At 40.2% G+C, this 23,425-nt stretch overlaps 1 protein-coding gene across 3 annotated transcripts in view; it reads right to left on the bottom strand.

Annotated features, from left to right (window-relative positions):
• Nucleotides 1–23,425, bottom strand: part of CTNND2 (catenin delta 2) — a 981,613-nt gene that overhangs the window by 50,610 nt on the left and 907,578 nt on the right. For all 3 annotated transcript variants that reach the window (XM_021711379.1, XM_021711381.1, XM_021711380.1), the window contains one exon: nucleotides 3,482–3,692. In XM_021711379.1, coding sequence (XP_021567054.1) covers nucleotides 3,482–3,692 — 211 coding nt within the window. The remainder of the gene's footprint in view (nucleotides 1–3,481; nucleotides 3,693–23,425) is intronic.

Raw genomic sequence — 23,425 nt, 5'->3', positions numbered from 1 at the left:
TGAGGTCTTGCTGCCCAGGCGGGTCTCAAACCCGCAGGCTCAGGCAATCCACTCACCTCAGCCTCCCAAAGGCGCGGGACTACAGGCTGAGCCACCGAGCCCGGCTATAATGGGTGTTTTAAATGATGTGAAAAGAATACGTTATCAAGATTTCAGAATGGTGAGTATTATTATTATTATTATTATTGTTATTAACTCTTGTAAGAGTTAATAACAATTCCACAATTGGGGTCGGATCATCACCAGAGCTGTCATACCAGGGGTGGCTGAAGATTTCAGTTGGCGCAACTCATTGTGGCTGTTCAACACAGCTATGCCAGTTGCAGGATCCCAGAACATCAGTCCCCCGGAGTGTGTCCACCAGACACAGTGAGTTGTGCAGTTCTAATAGACTGTGATTGACAACTTGCCAGTCTGACTCATTAACATCACTGCATATTTAATCTCATGTATATTTTCAAAGAAAATGTATAAATACATACAATGGGGCATGATAGCAAGGCAGTTTCTTCTATCCATGTTTTACCATGCTATCTTAAATAAAAATCAGGTTTGAACTGAAATTATTACTGAAAATATGTTTCTAAGGATAATTTAGTGTGAACAGAGTCGCAAGCATTTTACAAATTACCTACGGTGAATTGATATTACTGCCATTCACTGTTATTAAATTATCTCAAATTTCAAAAGATCTATTTTCAATAAAGAATATCTATTTTCTTAAAATATGCCTATAAGTTCACAGGAATCTCAATGTCTACTGTCATAACAGAATTGAATGATAAATGGTGAGTTTCATGCTAAGATTTGGAGCAGTTCTCCTGAATTCACTTTATTTTAAGAGTAGCGAAAAGCAAAAAGAAAATTAAAGTATAGGTAGGAAACGAGGATAAATGAAGTTTTAAAAACTTAGTTTGGCTCCCCAAATTAGTCAGAACATATATTTTAAAAAGAGATAAATAGCATGGAAAGATGGATGCAAATGACTAAGCAGAAGAACTATAACTCGTAAATGCAGGTTGCTGGCATTAGAAAAAAAGATAAAGGAACAAGATAAAACAAGTGATTATCTTATAAAAAATTCAGTCAAATTAAAGCACATTTATGAGATCATCTGTAGTAAAAAAAATCTTCCTATTAACAATTATCAAGATTAGATCAGAACTAACTGGGTCATGTTGTGAATGGGCAACATAGATACACATGTGTAATTTCATAAGATATTTCCTCAAAGGGGTTTTTACAGTAGTTACACCAAATCATTTCCTTTGACCATAGGACTGATTAAAGCATATTTTCTCTCTCAGGCCCATTTAACAATGCTTACTGCTGTAGGACGCTCAAAGAATTGGAGGGAATTAATACATGCCAAACCACTGCTGAAAGCTCTCTAATCTCATAATTCAGAGAAAATACTTTAATCTTTGAATGTCTCATGAGTATAGAAGCATAGACAAATATATCGGTTTGTTTTTGTGGACTATGGTTTTATTGTGTGTGTAGGTGTATATACTTAAAACAGCATTACCATCTTAAGCTCTTAATGCTCGAAACAGGCAAGCACTTCAACGAGAGATTCCAAAGGTCTACTGAAGCTATATAAAGAAGAAAATAGTGTGGCTTCCTGCCTACACAGTAAAGCATTTTATTGTAAGTACAATATCACATGATATAATTCAAGCCAACAATCCGCATTGCCCAATTATTACATGAGTCCAGTGGGGCTTCTCTTCTTGATATGAGAAAGTATTCAAATCCAAATGTGGAATTGTTGATTGAACCTATTTGGAGGTCTCACGGTGCTTAACCAGAAACTCTGAATCTTCTTCTATAATACAATGGTAATATACTGAATTAAATAAAATGATGAGATAGAATTTCCAGATAGTCTCAAAGTGGATCCCTCACAGTGTTTAATAACAAAGGGAAAACTATTTAGCATTTAGATGTAAAGGAATTGGAGGGGGGGAGGGCAGGGAATAAAAAGCCAAGAAGTGGACTCTTAATAAAAAAAGGTTTACTTTTTTTTTTTTTTTGAGTTGGAGTCTCACTCTGTCGCCCAGACTGGAGTGCAGTGGCTGCTCCAGGTCACCGCAGCCTTGACCTGCTGGGCTCTGGCGATCCTTCCGCCTCAGCCTTCCAAGTAACCGGAATTACAGGTGCGCGCTACCACGCCCAGCTGATTTTTTGATTTATTGTAGAGATGAGGTCTCGCTGCCCAGGCGGGTCTCGAACCTGCGGGCTCAGGCAATCCACTCACCTCAGTCTCCCAAAGGCGCGGGATTACAGGCTGAGCCACCGAGCCTGGCTAAAAGGTTTACCTTTTTAATCTTACTTGATTACACTGAGAAACTTCCAAGAGGAAAAATTTAATTAAGGTTAGTGAAGGTTTCTGTTAAATTGACAGCTCCCTGACATACTGACAGTCTGACTCGTGAAGATATTTTTTGGCTGCACACAGTAAGATATCGGTTCTTAAATCAAGCTGGGGAAACACCTCCTATTTGAGGTGATGCAATTGCTTTGACAACAAGTCTTATCTCTTTTTGTTCTATTTGCATGAAAGCTCTCTTTGCTCACCACTATACCCTCTTTCTGGGAAATTTCTATTCATTCTTTAAGAGTTGATTATCATTTCTTTTTAAGAAAGCACCCCCCCCCCCCCCCCCCCGGCAGCGAGATCTCATCTCTACAATCAATCAAAAAATCAGCCGGGTGTGGTCGCGCATGCCTGTAATTCCGGCTACTCGGAAGGCTGAGGCGGAAGGACCGGAGCCCAGCAGGTTGAGGCTGCGGTGACCCGAGAGCGGCCACTGCACTCCAGTCTGGGCGACAGAGTGAGACTCCAACTCAAAAAAAAAAAAGAAAAAAGAAAGCCCTTTCCTGAGTTTTAGATTGAAAAGTACAGACATAGTGAAATGTTTATTAAATGATTTGCCCCAAATCTCATAGCTGGTAAGGGAGGGTATTGAATAGAGTTCTCGCTGATGCTGTCATACTCTGTCTTTTCCCCCATCCTTCCTGCATGATGACTTGCTATGAGTTGGTGGCTTCTGTGATAATGGTAAGTTGGATTTGACTTAGTTGAAGAGCTGAGGAACACAGAGCAGGACATGGAGACATCATTAACACATGGACTTCCAACCCCAGGGGGACAACTACAACATACCTTCTTGTGTCCAGGTCAAGCCTGTGTCTTTCTTGCTGGAAGAGTGCATGAGTATGCAGCCTGGACTGTCAAGTTCACCCCACCAATCGTCACCAGGTCATGAGTTATTTATCAAATCAAAATTACCAGTAAGATCAGCTTTCGTTGTGCTGTGGGAAGACTAGAAACCATTGACCATTTTCCTTCTCTTGATCATCGTAGACAAATGCTTTCTGGTGACAATCCTGGCATTACCCATAACCAGGACAAGTGACAAGTACGATCAGAACCAATTCAACCGATACAGAGATAGAAAGTCGCCAACTAACTTACTTGTCTCCTTTGCTTTTGGAGATGCCGACCAACTTCTCGATGCCACCGGCATCCCGTAAGGCCTTGGCATTCTCCATGTTCTTGGTGATCACTTCGTGCAGGGTACAGCAGACAGCGGTCACGGTGTCATCCGACATGGCCTTGCTTGCTGCATTGTTGCTGTTGTTTCCGCCGGGAAGTCTGTGGACTAGGTCTCGCATGGCATATTTGCCTGGAAAATAAAACGAAGGGAAGAGTTGAAAAGAGGTCAAGGTGAATAAAAAGGGCAGCGAGAGAGGTAGGTGCAGGGGGGAGAAGAGAGCACACGAGCTCACATCCGTGGTGTTTGTTTCCCATCACTGAGCGTTCTCTATTGGGTCATTTAGGACACCTATGCAGAGAAGACAATGTTTTCTCAAGGCCAATACATGTAGATTTGGTGCTAGAGTGACATGGGCTTGAATCCTGGTCAAGTTATTTCATGCCTCAGCCTCAGTTGTGTTTGTTTGTTTTTTTCAATCTGTAAGGCAAAACAATAATGGTACCCTACTTATGAGCTTGTTGTAAAGAATAAGTGAGTAAATGTATAGAGAGTATGTGAAACGGAGACATTAAAAAGGACGCAGGGCTCAGCTGACATTAGCTATTATTAAGTTCCTATTTGATGTTCACAGAAGTCAGGAAGATGCATGGAGATTCTAACACACCCCTCAAAAATACCTTAATGGACACCATCATGGAACCTGTATGTTTTAACAAGTAAGAGTCAAACCACAAATATGTGGAGAACATGCTCATGTATGCAAATTCTGAGTTCCAACACTAGTAAAACAAAGAGAAACACTGAAAGCAAGAGAGAGGAACTTGACAAATAACACAGAACTTGGTGTCCTTCAAACTAAGGTAACTGGATGATCTGTCTGTCTCCTGGATGGGATTTTATTGTGTAATTCTACCATATAACACTTACTAATTTGGCATGTTTTCGTGTGAAATATAAGATAAAATAAAACCCGACTCTGCTTCCTTAATTCACTTTATCATTATTAATCTTGCTACTTCCAATGATAAAGGTACTTATAACGACATATTTATGGATACTTTTAGTTTACAAAGCACTTTAGGCAATACCAATAACCCTGCAAGACAATTAATTCATCCCACCTGCAGCTTCCAATTCTGTTCTTTTAATTTACTTCTGGAAGGAAATAAATGAGTGCCTGTGGCAAAGTTGGCTGTTCTTAAATTTTTCAGATAGAATTGGCAAGTATCCGAAGTTAGAGCCCTTCCTTGCCACCCATTCCCCAGTGAGGCATATTTAGCTAGCTCCTAAAAGTGATTTGAAATATTTTACCTCCATATATATATATATATATATATATATATATATATATATATATCTAAATAATGTCTTCTGATGTTTAATTCTCTGGTGCATCGTGCCTGACAGCAGGAAAAGGAATCTCATGGGAGTAGGCGATGATATCTTCATTCCAGGCAGTAATAAATAAAACACAAGTCCTTGTAATTTTGGTATCTGCTCTTATCCTATGTTTAGGTGGCTTATTTTAGCTTGGACAGAAAATGCTGATGTTTAAATTACTGAAGTGGAAAAGTGCCTTCATTCGCTGGAAGATAGCTCAGGAAGTGTCTGTCAAAAATGTTTTTTTTCAAACCCCCAAATGTAGCGCATTTACTTTCTAATGACAGCGACTAAAATAGTTTAGAGAAGGTAGAAGGTACTTTGTACATGAACAGTTTGTCTGTTTATTATTAAATCTGACTAACTTTAGCTAAGAGTTTGCTCTTGTTGATCTCAGCATGCTGGAGAGTCCATCAGTTCATTAAACCCCACAAACTGTTAGAAGACAAACCGGGGCCGGGCTTGGTGGCTGAGCCTATAATCCCAGCACTTTGGGAGGTCGAGGCGAGTGGATTGCCTGAGCCCACGGGAAAGAGACCAGCCTAGGCAACTTGGCGAGACCTCGTCTCTACAATAAATCAAAAAAATTAGCAAGACGTGGTAGCCCAAGCATATAGTTCCAACTACTTGGAAGACTGAGGCAGAAAGATCACCGGAGCCCAGCAGGTCGACATTGGGGTTGCCGTGAGTGTGCCACTGCACTCCAGCCTGGGAGACGAAGTGAGACTTCAACTCAAAAAAAAGAAAAGACAAACCAGAAGTCCACAGAACTGAGAAGATAAATGTGTTCTTTTTTACTCTTCTTTATGAGGGTATTGATGGAGGAAGGGCAAAATAATTGAAAATAATATTGCAATCATTGTATACAAGGGGATGTTTATACTCTTGACTGAGTATGGAGGGCTGGCATGGTGGCTTTAGACATTATCGAGGTTGAAAAGAAAAATGAGGGGAAAGAGAGGATTTTTTGGCTGCAGCATTTTTTTTGCTTTCGTTGCTATTATCATTTTAAAATTATGTCAGATAAATATGAAGATGTAGTTTCATCCTCCACGGCTGCCTTGTCTGTGAACCCTGAAAGAGATACATGTGTCCCTGTAGTGTTCACATAGCCAACCCCCTACAGACATCCCTTTGCACTCAACCCAGTGTGCCATACAAATACTATCATTTTCCACATGCCCCACAATATGAAAAAGATCAGGAGTCACTGCCATATGAGGTTCAACAATTAGGTTCACGAACCATCCTAGAAAAAAGTGCTATAGGCTGGGCTTGGTGGCTCAGCCTGTAATCCCAGCACTTTGGGAGGCTGAGGCGAGTGGATTGCCTGAGCCCGCCGGTTCAAGTCCAGCCCGGGGAACTTGGCGAGACCTCGTATCTACAATGAATAAAAAATTAGCTGGGCATGGTAGCGGGTGCCTGTAGCTCCTGCTACTTGGAAGGCTGAGGTGGAAGGATCGCCTGAGCCTAGTGGATCGATGCTGGGGTGGCTGCGAGTGTGCCACTGTACTCTAACCTGGGTGAAGGAGTGAGACTTCAACTCAAAAAAAAAAAAGAAAGAAAAAGAAACGGAAAAAAAGTGCTACATACTTCATGCTGAACATCACTACAGTCACCTTCAAAGTATTCCTCTTGGAAAGCTAGGCACCAACACCAGTGCCTAGTCCACCTGACGAAGCAGTTTTGGAACTCTTTTTCTGCAATGGCCATCAGAGCTGTTGTTATTTGTTGAAGTCTGACAATTAAGTTTGCAAACTTGCCACAGTGCTCTTACGTTGGCAGCACGGCACAAATAATTGTATTGGAACACCCTTTCTACTTACCTGATCTGGTTTCCAATGACTTTTTTTCTTTATTGGAAGATAAAGGAAATATTGAAAGAAAGATATTTGATGACATTCAGGACATCAAGGACAATACAATGACAGCTCTGATGGCCATTCTAGAAAAAGAATTCCAAAACTGCTTTGATGGGTGGACTAGGCGCTGGTGTCAGTGCATACCTTCTCAAGGGAGTACTTCGAAGGTGACCATCATAATATTCAGCAATGTGGTATGTAGCACTTCTTCTAGGATGAGTTTGCGAACTTAATTGTCGGATCTTGTATGAAAGCTACCACAGCTTGACTGTTGAGAAAACTCACTGAAGTTATTTTAATTCCAATATTTCCAGTATAGTTCACTAACATTCTACTTGGCAATTGGAGAGTTTTCATTTAGTCTATTTATCAGTCTATCTGGAGGTATATATTTTAGTCTATATTTTTGACCTTCCAAATGAAGAAACAAATCAAGTAAAATTATTTCCTCAGGGAAGAAGAGTTCTGAGCTAAGTTTGTTAATTATTTTTAAAGCATCCAATTTTATTTTAAAAACTTTGATTATGTGCTGAAAAAGCTGTTTTCTCACAGTGAAATTTAGAACCTATTTTCACAGGAAATTTGGGTAGTGAGAAGAGTGTTTTAGTTCTTTTTGATGTTTAGAAACTTTGAAGCCGATGGGGTAGAGGAGAAATCTTGGAATACAGAAGAAGTATAGTCACAGGTGACCTTGTGTTGCATATTTAGAACAGCAGTTCAGGGAAGAGAGAAGTTAGATTGGACTAGGTTATTATGGAAGGCTTGATTCAGGAGGTGGACAATTAAGTTTTATTTTGTAGGTCAGGAAAGTGACAAGATCAAGCTGATATTTTACAAAGAAATTCTGGTATGTTAGAAGGAAGGTGTTGGAATAGCTAAAATGGAAAGTGGGAGAAGTGTCATGTTTTTTTGACAATAAAGCTCTCTCTCTCTCTGAATTTCTGTTGAAATTATAAGCACTGCAACTCAAGGTAGCTAGTCCCTGCAACTGTTCTATATCCCATATTTTCTCTTTTTTTTAACCTAAGTTTCTGAACACTTGAAAGAACTAAAACACTATTCTTGCTACTCATAGAAGAAATTCTGAGCCCCCTCCTTCTGCCCCTCAGTCAGAATTCTGGGTTCTTGAGATCTGAGATGTCTTCAAAGATAAAAGGAGTTAATTCCCTTTTTTGCTGTTGTTGCAGTGGCATAAAGCATCGCAAGGTATGTGGTCCAAACTTTTATTTGTACAGCTTAACACCATCAGGGTGATCAAATTGGTTTCTTTTCTTTTTAGAGAGAAAAAGGATAGAGGTACCATTCTTCTAGGGCTAAGGAGGGAAGTGGCTAGACCACCAGGTGGAAGCTGGAAAAGGAATAAGTTGAAGATTCTGCAGGGGCTCATGGATATAAAGGGCACCTGGAGCTTAGCAGTGGCCCTGTGCTGCACTGGGATGCTCTGTGGATGCAGGGAACATAAAAGCGCAGGCCTAGCCCTGGGGTTGCGGCTGGCAGGAGGCAGAAGTGCCTGTCTTGAAATGGGCTTCTCAGGCCTGAAAAGAGGTCAGGCCCCAGATAAGTGAATGAGAAAAGCCAGTCTCAAATGGACGCATATTATAAGTTTCCACTTATATAACACTTTTGAAATAAGAAATTATAGAGATGGAAAACAAATTAGTGTTTGCCAGAAGTTTGGGACAGTGGAGAGAGTGTAACTATAAAGAGGTTGTACAACAAATCGTGTTAGGTTGATGAAAACAGTTCCATATCTTAATGGCAGTGATGGTTACACAAATCCACACATGCGATAAAATGACACTGTACTACACATACATATTGTATTGTTAATTTCCTGATATTAGTATTCTATGAGAGTTATATAGGCTGCAGCCATTGCTGGAAAGTGGGTGCAAGATACATGGGACCTCTCTTTAATATCTCTACAAGTTCTTGTGACTCTATAATTATTTTAAAATAAAAAAATACAAATCAGTAAAGTCACACAGAGATATAGAAATATGCCAGCAAATATGGGTTGACAAAAAGGTGTTAATACACTTTAAAGTTTATCCCCTGCCTCAACTCACAACAGACTTGACAAGCACTACAAAAGACAGCATACATGAGATAAAAAGAAATCCAGTTATAAACTCCCCCTGAATCCCCTGGCTTGCCAAGAATTTGATGGGATTCTTTTGTTATGTGTATATAAACATTTTCTGTATCAATAGATCAGTGTAACTTTTCTATTCTGTGGACGAAATTGATAAATGGAGCTCCTGCTTTGATGGGCTTATGGATACAACTAAGTCCTCATATATAAAGTAACAATAAGAAAACTAAAAAATTTTCAATTAAAAATACTCTTAAGAAGGCTCTAAGTTGCTGGTCCTTTAAGAAAAATTTCTCTCACAAAAGATTCTTTCAAAAAGAAACATAAAAAAATTTAGTGATAAAGTGGTGGTGTTTGTTCCTGGGTTAAAAATTTTGAAACAAACAAACAAAAAATACTGGTTGATACTATATTGACAAAGACAAGGGAAAAAAGAGAACAAAGACACTTCAGGCTCGTTAAGGGCATTTGAAGAGGTTTCAATATATTTGTTACCTCAGGTGAAAAGAGTCTATGTAGTATTTTTAGCTAAAGTAAATGTTTGCAAAAATTAGACTGGTTTGACAAAATTAGGAGGAAAACAGAGATGTGTCTTCTTCCTGTTTTTATCATGTTATATTTCTTTTGTTAGCATCATCTACTTTATATAAGATTAGGTTTATTTCCTCAATTTATTACTATCATGAATCACTTGAATTTTCAATTCTGGTTTTATTAGACAGATAAGTTAACATGATTGATTTAAAATTATAAAAAGATAAACCAGTGTTCAACTACATTGAATTTTAATAACTGATGTCTCATAAAGGGTTTGCTCTTCTTAACCTTAGATAATTCTATAAAATCTGTCAACAGAGTTACTCCATTTAACTTCTTTGAGTAACAATTTTTAATGTCCTTTTTTTGAAAAATCACTGGTCACTGAACACACATGCCCAAAGGCATGGACACATATGTGGACACACACATACTTCAAATATCTGCAGATTTACAAATGTCTTGGACTTGTTAGTAGGTTCATTCAGGTTATCACTCCATGATGCACAAAACAGTACATCAGACTGTAGGAGGAAGTAAAATGTGAGTTTGTGAGTTACAGCTAGCTTTCTCAGATCTCAGCTGCTCTTCTGAACTATGTACTGGTTTATCACTTAGTTCTCAGGTATCTGTATCCTAGCCTTCTGTTTGTCTGTGAGGAAATAAAACTCAGTTACTTTGTTTCAGAGTTACAGTTAATAGGAGTCGCTGATGCCGTATGTATTAGTTTTCTTTTCTTTTCTTTTTTTTTGGAGTTGGAGTCTCACTCTGTCGCCCAGACTGGAGTGCAGTGGCCGTTCCCGGCCACCGCAGCCTCGACCTGCTGGGCTCTGGCGATCCTTCCGCCTCAGCCTTCCAGTAGCCAGAACTACAGGCACACGCTACCACGCCCGGCTGATTTTTGATTTATTGTAGAGATGAGGTCTCGCCAAGTTGCCCAGGCGGGTCTCGAACCCGCAGGCTCAGGCAATCCACTTACCTCAGCCTCCTAAAGGCGTGGGATTTGTATTAGTTTTCTATTGCTGCTGTAACAAATCACCACACACCTAGGGGTCTAAAGCTATACTATTATTTTATAGTTCTGCAGGCTAAAAATGTAACTTAGGTCTTACTGGGCTACAGTTAAGATGTGGGCAAGGCTGTGTTCTAGAAACTCTAGGAGAGAATGTTTTCCTTGCCTTTTCCAGATTCTAGAGGTCACCTGCCTTCCTTGGCATTTATCCCTCTTCTTCCATCTTTAAACAACGTATGTGGAATCCTTTCCGTGTCTCATCACTTTGGTTCTCTCATTTGTCCCCACTACTGTCTCTTTCATTTTTTTTTTTTTTTGAGTCGGAGTCTCACTCCATCTCCCAGGCTGAAGTGTAGCGGCACGCTCACTGCCACCCCAGCATTGACTTGCTGGGCTGCAAATGAGTGGTGTATGCAAATAATAAAATTAGAATTAGTTTTTCTTTCTGTTAAAATTGTAAGAAGGAACAAAGAGAACAAAGAAAGAAGCGTAAAGGGAAAAAGCAGGAATAGCCCTAACCTTGAGGCAGGCATTACTCCTTTCCTGGAAACTTTCTCTGCAGACATTATGCAATTGATTATACCCTTATCCACCGCACCTGCATAACCAGCTACATCTGCTTCTGTAAACTTGCTTGCTTGCCCACGCCTCCAGAATGTTGAGATAAGAGCCCCGGGATGTCCCAAGTTCTATCTTTAGTCTGCCCGGATGTAAATCTAAACTACATAAAACAGCCCTGTGTGGCAGCTCGGGCCCTTGCTTGGAACTAGCTTCCTGCAAGCGGTCGCTGGTCGGCAAGAGCCTTGACGAATAAACTTCTCCTTTGTTAGTGATAACTTTGTTTTGGTGTATGTGATTTAAGCGCTCAGACCCTACTTCAAAATGACAAGTTGATCTTTGAATATATACTTTATATTCAGTAAGAAACTGTAAAGAATAGTCTGTGCCCAAATAGTACAAGTCTCTTTTTATCACCAAAATACTCCTACTTGACACCCTGTTAATTTTTTTGTGCTTTTATCTCTTGAATTGCTTTTAGCAAAATTTCCTCACTTGTGAAAATGCTACAGTTTAATCTCTTAAATTGACATTTAGCAAATGATCCTTGCTTATAAAAATGCTAGAGTTCTTTAAAAAAAAGCAGTCTTTTATTAACTGCTTTATTTTAAATATTATCACTCTTAACCGAGCTGAAGTTACGTCTTGTCACTAGCCACTCGAGATTCACACTCATACCTTGTGCCCCCGATAATTCTTTTTGAAATTGCCTTCTGCAAATCCACACCCCACAGGCAAACTCATAAAATGTTAAAAAAATATCTTTTACATCTAAACCATCTTTTGGGTTTCTCAGAAAGCCGCTGGGTGACACTGAAGGTTTTTCTTCCTCACCTTATGAAAAAAGGGATACTAGAAAGAATTAGGCGTGTTCAGCATTCTGCAGCTTTGTATGTGGTCTGCTACTATGGTGAGAGCTGTTCCGTTCATCAAGAATGTAATACAAAAAGAACTGACAAATGGGACAAAAAGAGACGCTCAACCCCACTTCATTATGACAAGTAAAATATTATCATTATGATTATGTTTCAGCAGGGACGACCCTTTCATTGTGGACAGAGGCATGCTCCCTTTCACGTTAAAGAATGACACAATAATGGTCAACAATTTTATAAAAGAAAGATTCCATTTCCAGGTTTAAAAGAGCCTTTTCACTTGGTAATCATGACACACATTTGATGGGATAAATTAAAAGGCCTTGGAGATTGCTTAGTGCCCTTATAGTCCATAATATGTACTTACCCTCATGGAAGTCACTGACTACTTCTTTATGAAACTAAACTTGCTTCCATTTTCATATTAGTGATTATAATTAAGAAATAACCAGAGCTATTCAGCCTCATCACCAATGGGTGGCTTCTGTTTTTCTTTCATGCTACCCCAAAAGTTCTGGATGACTGACCCCAGAATCCAGAATAAAATATTTCTGCCACATAAAAGTGTTCACAAGTTCAGGTGCAGTGGCTCACGGATGTAATCTCAGCACTTTGGGAAGCTGAGGCGAGAGAATTGCATGAACCCAGGAGTTCGAGACCAGCCTGGGCAAAACATTCAGACCTCGTCTCTACAAAAACAAACAACCCCTCCCCCGCAAAACACAAAATGAGCCAGGTGTGGTAGCATGTACCTGTAGTGCCTGCCAAAGATGTGGGTCAGTAATCTTGTCTTCTGGAAGAAACACCAAAAGAGCCTGATAAAAGAATGCTAACAGGTACTATTGACACTTGATGCTGTAGAAAATTGGATTTTGGATACAGGCATTCCTATATAAACTGATATCATCACTATAAGTGAACATCTCAGATTACCAAGGGATTGAGTCAGGATTTCCAGAACTTGTTTAGATTGGAAGTAGACAACTTTGAGAGATGGGACTGCTTACCAATCCAAGATTAACAAACAAGAATTAACTATCTGGGCAGAATAAAATCAATTTAATTGTGAATAACGTGGTTTTGAATTGGGCATGTTACGAAAGTCTTCTCTCTACTTTCTCTGTCTTTAATGTTTGGTCTGACACGTCATGCTTATAAAGTCTAGAGCGAAACATTCTTTAAGTGAAATCTTGTTCTAATTAATTCTTCAGAATTCATAAAAAATCATTCCTACAACATATGATAAGATAATAAATTGTCAGGAAAAGCTAATACCCATAATAGCCTTGTAAGTATACCAACGGATGCTGATTGGTCTGGTCCATACAACAACTTAAAGCAATAGTTAAATGATATCTAGAGTGCTTTTACCAATCTGTGTACTGTCTTTAACCACAGGTTTTCATGATATTGATTGAACAAGACTCTATCTTCCTTCCTACCAGTATGTGATCGAGTAAATCAAATTGGTAATCACGACCATGTCAAAGATGTGACAGTTAAAGGCACATATAATTTAATTAGGCATGACAAAGCTCATTAAAAGCCAAGTGCATTTCATAATATGGAGTTGCCTGCAATTCTCCCGGGACACTGGCTTGTTTCATGCTGTATGAATGGCTTAAGGAATCCCAATCCTATAGGTAGTATGATCAAGAGGACTGAAAACTTGGAGTTCACAGAGATGAAATAATCTCTAAGGTTTAGATAATGGAGGAGGAACCTGGAAGAGGCGAATCTGAAACTGAAAGTTCTGAATAACTGACCCCAGAATCCAGAACAAAATATTTCTGCCACATAAAAGTGCCCATAAAAGTGCCCAAAAGGTGCAGTGACTCATGCGTGTAATCCCAACACTTTGGGAAGCTGAGGCTAGAGGATTGCATGAGTTCAGGAGTTCAAGACCAACCTGGGCAAAACATCCAGACCTCGTCTTTACAAAAACAAACAAAAAAACCCCCCAAAACAACAACAAAAAACCAAAAACTGAGCCAGGCATGGTTGCATGTGCCTGTAGTGCCAACTACTTGGAAGGCTGAGGCAGAAGCAATGCCTAAGCCTAGGAGTTCGAGGCTGTGGTGAGCCGTGATTGTGCCACTGCACTTTAGCCTGGGTGACAGTGAGACGTGACTCAAAGTGTCACACAGCAAAAGCTAACACTCAAGATTTAATATCATATTGTTCTTGTTTTGATAACCATGCACAGAAGTCATTGTGAATGACCCGATACTGCTTGCTATAGCTTCGTCTTTGCAACTAGTCAAATAAGACAAAACATCACATTAATGATCACAAAGCAGAAAGCTGCTAAACAAACACTTGTGGTTACATCTGTATTTTAGGGGCAGGACTTCAGCCGCAGGAGGAGCTGTGAAAGGAATCTGGTACCTATTGCTTCCTCTGCATGATGGTGCACACACCACATGCATGTCACAAAACAGAAGATCAGTTCAACACAAGCCAAAAAAAGAAAAATGCTAAGAAATACACAATCGCCTCTCTAGCTCTTGTTCTAAATAATGAATCTTTGGGTCATTTCCTGGCAGTTGTGGACTCCCATTACCTTTATTTCTGATGTTTTTTGACATCAGCAAGTAACCATATAATTACCTTGTGATTACCTGCTTACCCACCACGATCTCACTAAATGTGACCTCATAGACCATGGTAGTCTTGTACTTTTTGTTTTAAGTATGAAGGATTGGTTCTTCTGAAGTCTGGCTCCCTTGCAACAAATTTATAAGTCAAAATCCCTTTCTCCTCTTGGTGCTTTGTCTTTCTGTCTGCCTTCCACAGACTGGAAAATGGCTATGGCAACACCCATCCTTGGTTTACTCACACCAGTCCCTTTTTCCCAGGATGGGACGTGCTCATCTCCACATCTGCCCTTCTGTTCCTGCTGGATTAGGATAAATATTTCATGAGATAAATTGATTTTTTTAAAAAATGAATCTTCTTTTATGTATCTGTCTGTGGTTTTAATTGATTGGAAATTTATTCAAATAGAAAGAAAGAGAAAAATGCATAGCAAGAAGGGATCAGTTGGAGCCAGAAAATCAAATGGCTGCTATGGACAGAGGATGAGACTAATTTTAGAAGGTATACTAAAACTCCTTATGCTTTTTTCTAATAATTATTATTTTTGCAAAAACAAGTAAAGAGGTATACCACATACATGAACCTATTTATCATGCCCAAATTGGTAAGCAGCTGGTCTGAGAAAATGATTTGAAGAGTAACTCAACTCTCTGAAAGGAAATAACATTGGAGGCAGAATCTTTTAGGTTTACAGTATAAGGTGTATAGTTCTTTCAAGAGTTATTACATCCAAATAAACAACCTATTCCATCTGTTTGGAAGACCAAAGGAATTGTTTCTCATCATCTTGAGGTCTCCTCCAGAGGAATTCACTGAATTAGATTCTGAGAAATTCTCACGCTGTTGAAGTGTCAAGAACTAAGAAAATGAGTAGAGATACAGGCAAGAAACTGGCTAAGATATGCATTTTTAACTAGTATAAGAATGATTCTAGAAATAAAAATGGCAGTTAATTAACAGGAGATTTGCTGAAGCACCTTTTTGAATTAGAAATAAATTGATTTTTGAGAAATATTGAAAACGAGACAAGCAACTGGTGTGATACATCTTAACAGGATTTAAATAGTTTGATTAACAATTATGCATGATAGCCACAAAAATAATTATCTTAATTCAATGCCTAATTTTAGCAGGAAGAAAGTAAGGACTAAAATTTTAAATTACTGATTCTAACTTCAGGGGAGAAACCCAGGAAGGGCTTTTTGTTTTTAGGTCAAGATTGCTATCTAACCCAAGCACTCTCCTAAGACAAAAATTTCAGAAGACAATAGTCTGTCTGAGACAGGATGTGATCAGGATTTCCATAAGAGAATTTTGTTTTTGGGACAGAATCTGAAATTGGTCCTCTAACCTGAGCGACATTGGGATAACAGTAACGTCCTGATTACTGCAAATAGCCTAATGATGAATTATCAACTCGCATTCCCCTGTTGCCTTCTCAAATTGATTTAGCCCTTTGCCAAAATTAAAATTAGTCCCCGTTAAGGATACTAAGAGAAGGAATCATCTATTGTTTTTCTTCCTGTGCTACTACTACTTACAGGTTATGTTATTTAGCAGTCTAACTTTCTCAGGAACATTCACATTTATTATTTCCATTACTGTTTTGCATTATCCTAGGGGTATAAACATGGCAAGGTAAATTTCCAATTTAAATAAAAGACAAATATAGTCCTTAGAAGTTAAATGATATGGGAATGGTCTCAGCTTTGGGACCTGTAAGTCTCTTGGGCAGAAGCTCCTCTCTCCAGCCTAACCCTACATAGGTATAGGTGGTTTTTACCGCCGGTGTGTCACATTTCCTGTCATTAATGTATTCAGTCAGTCATTCTATAAACGTTCACTGAAGTTACATCTAGTTAGCTGGTGCATACGATTTATCTTTCCAATAATATTATAAACTGAAGATAGGATGATATCTAACAAATGTATGTCTACTAATAAATTCTTAAAATTTTTTTGGTTTTGTTTTGTTCTTTTGAGTCAGGGTCTCACTCTGTTACCCAGGCTGGAATGCAGTGGCACAATCACAGCTCATTGCAGCCTAGACATTCTGGACTTGGGTGATCCTTCCGCCTTGGCCTCTTGAGTAGCTGGTACTACAGAGGTATGTCACCAAGTCCAGCAAATTTTTTTTTTTATTTTTTTTGTAGAGATGAGTTCTCATCATGTTGCCCAGATTGTCTCAAGCTCCTGGGCCCAAACAATTCCACAGTACTGGGATTACAGGCGTGAGCCACTGTGCCCGGCCTTGATAAAGTGTAATGGGACCTTCGACCACACAATATAAGAAGGTACAACAGCTCTTTGACTGTTGAGACTTACGTTCCTATTTATCTTGTTGTTGTCACTTACTTCTATGACAGGTCTGGGGAATAGGAGTTTTATCAGATGGCTGTGTTCTAAAAAAAGGGTTTCAATGTAATATAAGCATAGGAAATGCAATAGCTGATACTCAATTCAGAGATTTTTATATTGCATTAGCAAATTTACTTCAAATTAGCAAATTATTGGCAGTAGTGGGAATCTGTAGGAGGCCAGGCCTCATACCTCATCAACAAGGGTACCTACATAATGAACATTTGTATCCTAACCCTGAATTGCACCCCACATCTTTAAAATAAAAAATTTAATTTAAAAAATTAGCAAATTAAAGGCTCTAACTGACAGAACGAAGCCACCTGGCAAACTTAGTCTAACCTAGGGTTTTCCAAACTTATCTGAATACAGAAAAACTTTTTGCATGTGGCATCCATTCTCTTCCCAGAGAATTGAGACTTCGAGGGACTCAAACTGGGCAGTCCTGCCGTTTTCATGACTGTCACCAAGTACCTACAGATCTTTAATTTCATAACTGTAATTTCATAACAATTTGACTTCATGTTGATAAAAACTAGAACTGAAAGAATCCCTCTGACTACAAAAAGGGACGGTCAGATAGGAGGCATGCCAGCCTATGCGAAGCGCTGGCTGATAGGAGCGCCTCCGTCTAAGAACACATTCTTATCATAATGTCATCTGACTTGTTCTGATTGTACATGCATGTGCATGCCTTGTTCACAGAGGGCTTCACACACGGCATAAAAGAAGGATTTATACTTATGTGCCTAAAACTTCATCCTCCTCTTAACCGGTGAGGTGTTTATGGAAGAATTCCCAGGACTGGTTCTCAAACAGAGGAAGCTCGCTATTTGAAATTCACTTCATTTTGTTGTCCAGGTTGACTTCTGCTCTGGTACGGAGCCAAACTAAGGGCTGGTTTCCAAGAGGCAACTCTAATTCCAATGTAAATTACTAAATGGAGCTGTGGATACCAAAAGAGTCTTCTGTAGCTTTGGGTGACTGGCTCCCTAGGGTCTGATTTTGTTTATATGTAACCTGTATGTTTCCTTTCCTCCAGAGCTGAAATAAACTTCGGAAGGCAAGGAGCCTGTGGCAGCTTACTCACTCACACACATAATGGGGCCCCACATTACATGCCAGTTCCCTTTATGTTTAGGATATAATCTCCTTTCCTGGATACAAGAGGATTTAAAACAGTCCCTACCAAGAAAAGTAATGATACCTTTAAAAAAAATCCGTCATTTGTCTTTACTTTGAGATTGATTTTTAATAGCTTACAAAACTTGATGTCTAGGTCAGAACTTATTACTATTATTATTTTTAGTTTCTGCCCATGGATTTACTTATTTTTTGAGGATAAAGAAATTTGGCATCTTTTGTATTTTTATAGTATACCCAGTTTCTATCTTAAGAGAAAGAACAATAGGACTCAAATATACTGACAAAGTATTTTAATAAAATTGGTTTGTGTTTTAGATATTTCTCCAAATTCCCCAGGTGGTGAAAACAGTGCTCCTATGAGCCATAAATGTCTCAGGCTATGTTATATTGGCTGTTTCTTTGTTAATGAACCACAGCGGACATTTTGTATGGAACTGTTAGCATTATTAATCCTTTCAGAATTCCAGTATTTTTATTGTGGGTTTATGTTGTATATGTAAAACTAAAACATACAAGATTCATATTTGATGAGTTTAAAACTTCAGTGAATGTATTTGTGATACACAAGATAAAATCAATAACTATTATAATTATGTGAACTATTTACAAGTAGATAGGTAGGAAAAAGAAGACATGGTGATGAGAAATAAAAAGTGCAAGCAGATTTAAAAGCAGAAACGAAAAATGAGCTTAGAAGACCAAGCATGGACTGAGGTTGATTTCCACCAACTTCACTCAATCAAAATGACAAAATATTAGATCTGAGCCCAGCCTGATGGCCTGACTTATTGCAAGCAATATGTAACACTGCAAAATTCCAGGAAAAGAAGAGATACTGGACAGTCCTTTGGCAATTTCTTTATTAGGTTGGGATTTCATTTGTAGCAAAGGAGAAAGATTCAATGAACAGAAGAGATGGCATGGAAAATTACATAAAAGAGAAAAATTTTAGACACAGAATTTCTGTAGATCAGTTGACTCAGAGCTCAACAAGGTGACTGGTGTTTGAGTTTTCTTACCTGAACAGCGCAAATCTTTGAAAACTTTAAGCATCTATTTGTCTCGCTCACTGGGGAGCCCAGGCAGAGGACAGAGGCTGTCATTCACTTTTGGCTGAGAGTAACTAGCCAGCAGGCAGGAGCCCGCATCTTCCAGCAGGTTCTACAGCGGGATAGCAGCCTTTGCCCTGCAGGAATGTGATGTTCCAGGCTGTCTGCTCCCGCCTGCAATGAGACATCCTGACAGGAGGTCCTTTCACTTAATGAAATGACTTCTGAACAGCATCACCTTTCAAAATGCAGACACCAAGAGTGTTCTGCCTACTGCTCTGCCACTCTGCCCAGCAAGCCCCATTTGGTATGATCTATTTGATGACAGTGAGGCAAGGATCACGCAAGAGCCTGGTACACGCTGATCTAAAAATAGTTTAAATATGATTAGCAGTGATTGTGGTCATTACCATCAAACAAAACCAAACCATGTAGATCCACACTGTGCAGCAATCCAAAATAATTAGGGGTCTTTGTGTTGTGAGAGGATTTACTATTGCATTTCATAATCCAATATGAGCAGTCCCGCCCTTATTTTCAAAGGGAGTAGATACTTCGAGTATGCTTGCAGAAAGCTATGGGTTGTTGGCATGTCTGAAAATCTGAAGATTCAGGGATGTTTGTTTGGCCTAACATAATTCCATTCATTAAACAGAGTTCATGAAGTAATCAGTTTTCCTTCTAGTGTCAGATTGCTAAAGTCAAGTTCAGGTGGAATTCAGATACAGGAGCAGAGAGGTGGGAACGCATACTGATGCTCAAAGGAAACTGTCACTTGGTCAACAGCACAGGACCAGCCGGTAGTTCGGCTGTTTTTCAAACAAACCAGGCCAGGGCTAAATTAGAGCGGAATGTGGGGCTGCAGGGGGTTCAGGGCAGTGATTCCTCAGGCCATTGTTTCAGACATTTAGGGTCACTGCAAATGGCACTTCTTTTTTTCCCCTCTGCATTCCTTTCCGGTGACTGCTTTAACAAATTGTCACACACAGGATGACTTTAAAAAGTCAATAGTTTATTCCCTCACAGTCTGGAGGCCAGAAGTCTGAAATCAAGGTGTCAGGAGACAGGACCATGTTCCCTCCTAAGGTTCTAGTGGGGACTTCCTGTCTCCCCTGAGATTCTGTTGGCTCCTGGCATTTATTGGCTTGGGACTATGTCTCAGTACATTTGCACAGTTATAAAAGTGTACCTGAGGCTGAGTAATTTATAAAAAAAAAAAAAAGAGGTTTATTTGGTGCACAGTTCTACAGGCTGTCCAAGAAACATGGTGCCAGCATCAGCTTTTGGTGAGGTCTCAGGAAGTTTATAATCAAGGCAGAAGGTGCAAGGGAGGTGACAGGTCACATGACAAGAGAAAGGACATGAGGGAATGGGAAGGAAGGTGCCAGGCTCCTCTTAACAATCAGATCTTAGCCGGGCTCGGTGGCTCAGCCTGTAATCCCGCGCCTTTGGGAGGCTGAGCGGTGGCTCAGCCTGTAATCCCGCGCCTTTGGGAGGCTGAGGTGAGTGGATTGCCTGAGCCCGTGGGTTCGACACCCGCCTGGGCAGCGAGACCTCATCTCTACAATAATCAAAAAATCAGCCGGGCGTGGTAGCGCATGCCTGTAACTCCGGCTACTTGGAAGACTGAGGCGGAAGGATCGCCAGAGCCCAGTAGGTCGAGGCTGTGGTGGCCGGGAGTGGCCACTGCACTCCAGTCTGGGCGACAGAGTGAGACTCCAACTCAAAAACAACAACAAAAAAAAAAACAATCAGATCTTGCAGTGTCTAATAGAGTAAATGTACTCATTCATTTACTGTGAGAATGGTAATAAGCCAGTCATGAGGAATCCACTCTCATGACTCAATCACCACCCCCCAGGCCCCACCTCCAACACTGGGAATCACATTTCAACATGAAATTTGGAGGGGACAACAACCCATGACATATCAGGCTATGTCACTCCAATCTCTGACTCTGTCTTCACTTGACCCTCTTCACTGTGTCTGTGTCGCCTCCTCTCATCTCATATGAGGACACTTGTCTTTGGATTTAGAGCCCACCTGGGCAATTCAGGATGATCTCACCTCAAGACTTCAAACTTAGTTGCAACTGCAAAGACTCTTTTTCCAACTAAGGTTGCAGTCACAGGTTCCAGGGCTTTGGATGTGGACAAATCTTTTGGGGTCACCATCCAACCCACTTCACTTTCCTTCCCTTCTCTCCAACCCTCATTTTTCCTAAGGAGTGTTCCTTTCGCCTCTTTGCCCTCTCTGTTTCTTCCTCTGTTTAGCTGGAGACTCGGGAACTTCATTTTTGCTGGTTTTTTACCTGAAATGGTGAATGGCTGATCCCCACCTTGTGCTGAATGGCAGAGTTGTGGCCTAGCCAAGAACTGATGGGGCTAGTTGGTGTGAGGTGGGGTGAAAACGGAAGTGCTGCTGTTACAGGGTGAACTGTGTCCCCTCAAATTCATACGTTGACATTCTAACTCCCCCAGTCCCTCAGAATGTGACCTTTTCTAGCAATAGGGTCACTGCAGATATACTTAGCTAAGATGAGTTCACACTGAAGTAGGGTGGGCTCCCAATCCAATATGACTGGTGTCCTTATAGAAAGAGAAAATTCACACACAGAGATAGGGGCACACAGGGAGAACACCATGTGAAGATGAAGACAGAGATCAAAGTGATGCCTCTGTGTGCAAAGGAATGACACCAGTCACCAGTAGACCCCCAGAAGACAGGGGAGAAGCATGGGACACATTCTCTCTCACAGTCCTTCAAAGAAACTGACCCTGTTACACCTTGATCTCAAACTTCTAGCCTCCAGTGCTGTGAGACAATAAATACCTGCTGTTTAACCCTCTCACTTAGGAGTGCTTTGTTACAGCAGCCCGAGCAAGCTAACATGCTGTTTGGGTTGAGAACATGTTTCAGAACAGTTACTCTGCAGAGGAGACCACAAACAACAGTTAGTTATATTTTGTTTTACTTGAAAAATAGTCACGTCTCATCAGCCATATGTAATTCCACATAATTTGTCATCCCATTTTCAGCACTCTTTGAAATCTCCTTGAATGATATACCCTCTTAGTGTTGAAAACATAATAAGCAAAAGCAAATAAGCATTTACTTCAATAAAAAATGGTGTTTCAGCCCATCACTTTGGCTGCCGTCATCCCTGTCATTATCACCGGATTCTGCTTTGTCCTAGTCTGTTAAACAGAAAAAAGAGCACACTTTGAGTTCCCTGGAGTTAACTAAGCACAGAGCCAGCCCTGATGAAATGCCAAGCTCAAGACCAATTTCTCTAGAAAGTCCTTAGCAGCGACAGAAAGCCCCTGTGTTTTCATGGGGATAATCGCCAATATTATTGGGAACAGAGAATAAAGTTTAAAATTCTGTCATAAGAGACTCCTCTCAGCCGAGTCTCCTCATGAATTTCAGGAGGTTTAATGAGCTGGGTTTCATGACCGCAGCTACCTCTGTGAAGGCCGTACTTCTCTCAGGGAAATGACTGTGCACACAAGGTCTTTATCTTAAGAAGGAGAGATTGCTTGCGAGCAGCACTCTGGCTGCCTTTCAAAGCAGAAGACACTGCCGGTGCACACCTGTGCTTGTCCACGAAGATGTCACATGAGGGTGGGGGTTCTGGGCCATTGGTTCTAGAGGCATATGGGAACTCAATCATGGCACACACATCCATGGTAAGGACAAAATGCTTTTTGTATTTTTTTCCACATAAAAGATATTGTTTGGGGCTCTGGGATTATAACAAAGACAAATACCAAGGAGTTTACTGTCTATGTGAAAAAGAGACAGAATATATGTATATACAGGTGTGTGGAGACTATGGCACACTCTTTTTCAACACAGACATACACACACACACACACACACACACACACACATATGTATATACATATGTGCTGTGACTTCTGTGATACATGTATACGAGAAGGGACTCCCAAAAACCAGAGTTATCTTTTGGAGGGTGGGCCCCTTCTATTACACTTGAAATTTGTCTCTCCAGATCAGATGGTTAACCAAAGTTTTTATCTGGAAGTTGTGAGAAGGTTGCTTCGTGATGTGTGGAAGAAACGTTTTGAATTGTGGCAAATAGGTGAATGGTTCTTCTACCGTGACAACACACCTGCCCATACTGTGCTGAGTGTTCAACAGTTTTGTTTTTTTGTTTTTTTTTACCAAAAATGGCATGACCCCTGTGCCCCATCCTCCCTCTTTACCTCATCTTGCCCGGAATGCCTTTTTATCTCCCTCGGATGAAAAAAGCCCTCAAAGGAAAACGTGTAGCCAATGTGGAAGAGGTGAAACAAAAAATGGCAGAAGCACTAAAAGGCATCAACATTGATGAGTTCAAACTGTTTTGACTCAGCCGGGCTCGGTGGCTCAGCCTGTAATCCCGCGCCTTTGGGAGGCTGAGGTGAGTGGATTGCCTGAGCACGCGGG

The sequence above is a fragment of the Carlito syrichta genome, unplaced genomic scaffold, assembly GCF_000164805.1.
Source record: "Carlito syrichta isolate Samal-C Ts95f unplaced genomic scaffold, Tarsius_syrichta-2.0.1 Scaffold302126, whole genome shotgun sequence".
Taxonomy (NCBI): Eukaryota; Metazoa; Chordata; class Mammalia; order Primates; family Tarsiidae; genus Carlito; species Carlito syrichta.
The sequence above is the reverse complement of the archived record's forward strand: the minus strand, read 5'-3'. Positions and strand labels throughout refer to the sequence as shown.